The following is a 7,500-nucleotide window of genomic DNA, read 5'->3' as shown; positions in this document are numbered from 1 at the left end:
AGACACGAGCTGAGTATTAAACAGTGTAGTGTATGTTTGTGTGCTTGCGTGTGAGGGAGACTGTCTACAAGTGTCGAAACCTGTAGGAAGGATATGTCGCCGTGGCTGCTACCCACACAGAGTCATATTTAAAAAGATAGAAGTTTATCACACACTTTTTGCTCGTTTATTCAGAGCGAAACAACGAATTCCTGAGCCAACCTGATGATGGACGGAGGCAAAGCACGTTGTTAGCTCTGAATATGTAAGCAAAAAGTCAAACAAGTGTATGGTAAACTTCTTTCTTTTGAAGTATTTAACACTACGTTTACCAGCACCTAGAAGCTGTGCATGGATCTTTCATTTGCACTTTTGTCAGAGTCCTATTCCACAGTGAGGTCTGGGTTTACCATACCTGTAGCGGGGGTGCTCTGAAGTGTCGGAGGGCGATCGCTCGGGGATGGAGAGGGAGGTGGTGGAGGAGAGGGTGGTGGCGATGGACGCCGTGGTGGCCTCCTCAAACGACGGAGGAGTGCAGGGCAGCAGGTCTGGTCGGCCTGGAGGAGGAGGAGGAGACGGAGGAGGAGGCACCAGACACATGAGGAGGTGAAGAGAAGGAGAAGTGGAGCAACTTGTGGGAAAGTTAGGAGTGAGGAGGCCGCACACTTAACCGGTGAGAGACACAGTGTTATAAATTTGTTGTTACCAGAATGGCAATGACCGAGTCGTAGTGCATTACTAAAGGCCCGGTGTTATGTCATAGTAGTGTAGAGTATTATGGTAATTAGCCTTTCAATGACCATTACAGCATGCCTCAGATGGCACGGAGTGCATTATGGGGCTACAATCCTATTTTCTTTGATGTTTTATCCCATGTCAGGATTATGTTTTGGCCATAGAGAATCTGATGAAGACAATGGTCAAAACATAATCCTGACATGGAATAAAATATCAAAGAAAAAAAAAACGATTTTAAGTGTGCGGGACAACTCACTCCAAACTTTCAGTCAGCCCTTGTCCTGCACCTTTTACTGGGATGTGCGCAATTTTCACCCTTAACACAACACATGGCATCACAAGTTTCTTGTTGTGACATTATGCAGCTAACACACCAAAAGTGACAAAAGTTGCGTACATGAAGCTCAAAACTGTTCGCTCAGAGCAGCAACGACACGAGTGACAAAGCGGCAAAGTGGGGAGACTACAAGCAGAATGTAAGCATTCCGACATTCCGAATGGCTGCTGTGGGCGTCACCGTACCGTGTCATAGCTCATTACTTTAATATCCATTGAAGTTCAACCAGAAACGGTGGAGAGGTTAAAACCTAGAAAGTCTTTGATTCAACTACAAACGGTCGCTCATGTTGCCCAATTCAACTCTCGTCACTCCAAAACGCTTTTGACGCCAGCTCGTCCATAGAAAGTCAATTACTCACTGTTAAACGCTGCAAGCCAGTTAAACGGAAAAAAATAAGTTGCCCTGCTGCCTTAAATTTGTAAATTATAACTCAACTCGGGGCAGCTTTTTTTTAGGTTTAACTGGCTTCAGTGTTTTACAGTGCTTCTGGCGCTATTGTCACATTTGCTGTGTTAGCGGGTTCAGAGTGTATATGACAGATGGAAAAGCAAAAGGCAAAGCAAAAAAAGACAGACTACCTCAGATGTTGGTCTATTTGTTTAAGCGTATTGTAGACAGATACATTTTATTCATCCCAAAACTGGGACATTGAAGCAAAGAATGATGACTTTTCTAACAACTTCCAAAACTGCAACTGCTCAGGAACCACAGTGAGTCAGTTTGCCACCAAATGCTATGCAATGCCAAATGTCTTGGAAAATGCTTTCAATGTCAGATCTTCTCAATTGACATCTTCTCAATAAGCGCATCAGCTTGAACTGGCAGGAAATGGTATTTTGTTTTTGGTCATCAACCTCTGCTGTGAGTGACCCCTACTGTACTGTACGCGCTTCAGCTTCAGCCTCAGCCTCGTGCTGTTAGTATAGCAGCTAAGCCAGTGGGTCAGGTCGGGTCATTGGGGTCAGGTGTCAGTTTTTTTTGGTAGTATTGCTACCTTCGTCTTCCATTGTGGGGAAACTGCGGGCACCTCGTAGGTCGTAGATGTTGTCCTCCTTGTCCGAGGGCAGCTGGCTGGCCGACCAGGCCGCGCCGGGACCCTGGTACTTGGGCAGCGTCGTGGTCGTCAAGGAGACGCGGCCCCTCTTGGAGGGCGAACACTTGAGAGCTGAGTCACGGAAGAGGAGGACAGGAGAAAAAAGGGGGGGAGGGGAAGAGAGAGCAGAGAAGAATGTGGTTAGAGATAGAGAGACCAGACAAAGGAGAGAAAGACACCAGAGAGAGGAGAGAAACAGACCAGAGAGAGGAGAGAAAGAGAGAGCAGAGAGAGGAGAGACAGAGAGAGGAGAGAAAGAGAGACCAGGAGAGAAAGAGAGAGCAGAGAAGCGCATGGTTAGAGAAAGAGATACCAGACAAAGGAGAGAGAGAGAGAGACCAGAGAAAGGAGAGAAAGAGACCAGAGAAAGGAGAGAAAAGCAGATGGTTGAGTCACTGTTTGCAGTGTGCAGTGTGCACTGTGCGCTATGCTATCTAACTCCATTATCTCATTTCCATTATTGCATTACAGCTATCATGGCTGCCTTGAAGGCATGTGTATAATTCAGGAGTGTGGCTCCACAAAATGTCTTACTGCTAGGGTGTAGTCAAGCTTTTGGATACAAAAAATATGTAATGTGTCCTTTGTTGCAGTAGGAGTCCCACAAGCTGAATGAACAACAATTTATTTTCCATCTGCAACATGGCCTATACAGTATATTATAATTAGCCTCAAGGAGTTGAAACATTGTCAGACAAGTGAGCAGAGAGAAAGAGAAGCAGCGCAATAAGCCCGGCATGTGAAGTGTACTCACAGGAGGTCTTTCTGAAGACGGTGGTACTCATAAACTTCAGGAAGCGATCAGCATAGAAACCAGGCCGGTGCACAGACACGGTGTCCTGAAACCATAAAAAACAAGATATACCCAGTAAGATTAAGAATATGAAAAATGAAATTAATAAGTAATAAGTAAGATTAGCAATACCTAGTCCACCCTGTCTTGGAAATCAAGTAACACATGGGCAACAGCATACAGGGCAAAGCACTAACCAAAAAATAACCAAAGTATTGCACACCAATGTAGCTTTTCCGAGTTGCTGGCCACTTGTGCATTTCAACATCAAAGAAAATGAAGACGATGCTGTCGTACACTCTGCTCCATGTTTTAGAGGAAGGCTGGGCGTCCAAAACGTCACTTGAAATAGAACATGGGGCACAGTGTGTGCCATCTTCTTCATTTTCTTTGACATTACTGTACATTAGCAGCACATAAAAAACAGTGACGAAAGCAAATAAACGCAAGGTGCAAAAGGTACACAAGGTTCTGTGGTGTTTTAAAACAACCACACGTGGAACCACCGCAACATAGGGTACGTTCACCAACTGCCACTCTCCGAGCTGAGCTCTCGTTCAAATATCAAAAGTGGAATGCTCAGTCTTTTGGAACTATAGAATAGAATGCCTTTCACTGTCACTATTCACATGTACAATTTGCATTAGGCTACATAATACACAGTCACTAAGAGATTGAAAGCATTCACTTCAGTGCAGCAGTATTTTGAACCATGTGCAGTATTCTCATAACAGAACACCCATAGATAGTGTTTTGTTGGCTAAACCAGCTGTCGTCTGGTTTACAGTACAAGTGGACGTGTGTTGGGGGAAACATATTTTGAACCATATGCAATATTCTCTTTTCAGAAAGTCAGCTTGAGAGTTCACAAACACAACCATAGTGTATTGTTGGCTAAACCAGCCGTCATCTACAGTACATAACAAGTGGACGTGTGTTGGGGGAAACAAACTCAAACTCTTCCTCTTTCTCCTCTTCCTCCACATCATTTTTCATCCCTCCAGCTGGCAGCCAGGCTTCTCCTCCACCTGCTCTCCTCTCTCAGCAGCAGCAGCAGCAGCAGCCTGTACTGTGCGGTGCGTCAGAGGCGAAGGTGCGAAGCGGAGTCAGCTCCACTGGCCTATAATAAGACCTGCCACTGCCAGCTGCTGGAGCTAGCTACTGTGGGGGTGTGGTAGTGAGGAGAGGAGGGGTCGTGTGGTGTGCACCTGTGTGTGTGTGTGTGTGTGTGTGTGTGTGTGTGTGTGTGTGTGTGTGTGTGTGTGTGTGTGTGTGTGTGTGTGTGTGTGTGTGTGTGTGTGTGTGTCTGTGTGTGTGTGTCTGTGTGTGTGTGTCTGTGTGTGCGTGTCTGTGTGCGAGAGAGAGAGTAAGTGTGCGTGTGTCTGTCTGTGGGTTACAGAACTGGGGTACGAGTTGAGCTGGTAAGAGTCGAGCAGGTAAGCTGAGCTCCTCCCTTTTCTGGAGCCACCTCTTCTGATTCAAGCACTGACAACCAGTCAAACCCCAGTTTACTGTCTTCTCATTTCTAATTGGCTTTTTGGGCCTTAATTATGTGTGAGAGAAGTGCAGACAGTGCAGCTAGCTACAGCTGCAATTTGATCCATAACAATTACAGTTTGGTCCCATCCATCCACAGCCTTCTGCTGTTAGATAAAGTCTTCACATTAAGTCTGGCTGGCCAGGCTACCGGAAGGCATCACTTTAAATCTGCCACTCTTCTCATCAGCCATGTCGACCACAACCTCACTGTCAGCCAGGGCTTCGTTTCTCGAAAGCAAAGTTTGCTAATTTGTTGTTTGCAATGCAATTTCCCATTGGCAACTACAAAACTACGCTTTTGAGAAATACACCCCAGAGTTGTAAAAGTAGAAGTAGAAGTACTTTTACCGATGTAACAACAACACTCATAATAAGCCATTACAGTTGAAGTTGAAGCCATGTAATATCAATCCACTACTGTAGTGTTGTAATTACACTTGTAAGAGTACTTCTACCTCTCTGCTGTCAGCTACTCAACGCATCACCAGTCAGTGAGTCAGATGACCTCTGCACTTCCATCTTTATAAACACAGGGTGGACTCTGCTGGATGGATGCCCGTGAGCACGCAATGTGTCACTGCAATGACTGCTGGGAGAGATATGTGGAGCGAATTTGTCCCAGCGTCAAGTGAGGAAACGCTGTGTTTTATAGTCTATTCTTACCGCATAAATAAATACATGATGAGGGGAAAGAAAGGCACGGAGGAGATAATGTGGCGTGAGAGACAAAGAGAGCAGAAGAGAAACAGACAGTGAGGGACAAAAAGTGTGTGAGAGAGAAAAGGTGTTTTGGGGAGAGGGGGGAGAGAGAGAGAGAGAGAGAGAGAGAGAGAGAGAGAGAGAGAGGGCGAGAGACAGGGAGAGAGAGACAGGGAGGCAGAGAGAGAGAGAGAGAGAGAGAGAGAGAGAGAGAGAGAGAGAGAGAGAGAGAGAGAGAGAGAGAGAGAGAGAGCATGAGTGAATGAGTAACCGAGTGAGCTTGAGAGAGAAAGCAGGGAGAAAGAGAGAGGGCATGAGGGACCATGAGAGAGTGTGAGTGAATAGAGCAAGTGAGAGAGAGAGAGAGAGAGAGAGAGAGAGAGAGAGACAGAGAGAGAGAGAGAGAGAGAGAGAGAGAGAGAGAGAGAGACAGAGAGAGAGAGAGAGAGAGAGACAGAGAGAGAGAGAGAGAGAATGAGGAGGGCTGACAGCATGTGCCTTGTTCTGAATGATTAAAAGACGTCTTCACCTCGCCCTCACAGCAGAGTAGGCAGGGCAACAGGAGCGGGCAACAGCAGCAATCGACTTGGCGGACCAAGCATTCGCAAGAGGATTTAGAGCGAAAAGAAAACAGTACACAAACAAACAAACAAATAAACAAACCGAGCAGGGCACCACATGGCCATGGCCACAGCTCTCAAGGTCGCGTCGAGCCTGCTAGATCTTTGGGAAGAGATCCGAGGGCTGGCTGAGTTACATAACACATAAGCCGACCGAGGAGGAAGGGGGGAGAAAAAAAAACATATTTGCATGATTCCTCTATTAGATTAATTCTGACAGCGATTAGACAGCCTAGACTGCCTGCCCACAGATCAGCCTGGAGGATGGGGATGGGGATGGGGACGGGGATGGGGTTGAGGGTTGAGGGTTGAGGGGTGTGGTGGTGGTGGTGGTGGTGGTTTGACTTACCCCATCGTGAACAAGAGCCTTCCACGTGTGCTCCAATTTCTTGATAAGCCTGCAGGCACATGGCAGGAGACAAGCGAGAGAACAACAACAACACAGTCAGTGGAGGAGCAGGCGCTGTGAGGACACAAGTTCCCAATGAGACTAGAAACTCGCTAGAAAACAACAATGGTGGGGTAAAGGTGGTGGTTGGGCATGTATGAGATATAAACAGTGGAGACTGTAGAATCGATTTAATTAAGCCATGGTAGATGATGTCTAACCGTGGCGACAGAAGTCAATTACATCAATGTTTTGCTTCACACAAAAGAATGTGAAACACAGATATTGTTGTCCTATACAATTTGACATGGTATAGAAAATAATCCAGAATACTGCAATGCCTTTGTCTCCCGGGAGATGTCACCACTGGCAGCTATTACATTTTTATTACTGCACGCTTAATCTTACACTTTTATCAAGAGAGACTTAAGAGTTATTACAGGATATTTGGAGTTAGTCCCTGAAGCAATATTAGGAGTGGGCTACAGGCCTTGATCAAGGAGGTCTGGGAGGAGTCAATCGGCTAACTGGCCAATCAGCAAACAGGGTAGGAACGAACAATTCAAACATCATTGCAGCTCACTGACCCTTCCCACCAGTAATTGTTTTGCTAGCAATTGCATATAATAGGACACAATTTCTAAAAATTCAACCAAGTCCACCCCTCCTTGGAGTAATCGTTAATCAATTTGGCTGTTTAAGACCCTCTGAACAAATGAAATTAGAAGAAGAGTATAGTGAGACCTGGGGTCTCATGAACTAAGACCTCTGTAGATTTCCTACTGAATCTTTGCGTATGTGAAAGTCTAAAACGTACATACTGTATGCACCTAAGATTTCAAATGCATCAATCCATGTAGCAGGTTTTCACACACAGTGACATGGTACATCCGATTCACATTTCAAATTAAATTCTTTTGTCAGTCTCATTTGCATGAAAAGTTGCCTACGTAGCTTTTTTGTTTTGTACATGAGGCCCCAGTGACGGGCACAATGGATTCATTAGTTTACAATCCAGTGCCACATATTGCAAATTACTTGGGTTTTACCTGTTCAATTCAGCCAGGTGATTGGCCGTTTGAATTATCACTTGAACTGGACAGTTACAACAAGGTCATTTGGAATGTGTGGTACTAGATTGTAGTGTGAGTTCTTTTGTGTAGTATTCTTGCAGAGGTCCTTTGGTCAGGTGCGTAGGAGTGGAACCCCCAGGGCCACCCACACTAGAGACAAGAAGACTCCCCCACACAGTCCACATTTGCAGCATTTAAAGGACCAGTTCAGTCAATTTCAATATGTTGTTGTATTGCT

The 7,500-nt window shown here is 45.6% G+C and overlaps 1 protein-coding gene across 2 annotated transcripts in view; it reads right to left on the bottom strand.

The window, feature by feature from the left end:
• Nucleotides 1-7,500, bottom strand: part of pip5k1ca (phosphatidylinositol-4-phosphate 5-kinase, type I, gamma a) — a 77,728-nt gene that overhangs the window by 19,287 nt on the left and 50,941 nt on the right. For both annotated transcript variants that reach the window (XM_063200499.1, XM_063200500.1), the window contains exons 10-13: nt 6,151-6,199; nt 2,905-2,989; nt 2,052-2,222; nt 395-536 (exon numbers count right to left, since the gene is read on the bottom strand). In XM_063200499.1, the coding sequence (XP_063056569.1) occupies nt 395-536; nt 2,052-2,222; nt 2,905-2,989; nt 6,151-6,199 (447 nt within the window). The remainder of the gene's footprint in view (nt 1-394; nt 537-2,051; nt 2,223-2,904; nt 2,990-6,150; nt 6,200-7,500) is intronic.

Source organism: Engraulis encrasicolus, chromosome 6 (genome assembly GCF_034702125.1).
Source record: "Engraulis encrasicolus isolate BLACKSEA-1 chromosome 6, IST_EnEncr_1.0, whole genome shotgun sequence".
NCBI classification, from domain to species: domain Eukaryota; kingdom Metazoa; phylum Chordata; class Actinopteri; order Clupeiformes; family Engraulidae; genus Engraulis; species Engraulis encrasicolus.
The sequence above is the reverse complement of the archived record's forward strand: the minus strand, read 5'-3'. Positions and strand labels throughout refer to the sequence as shown.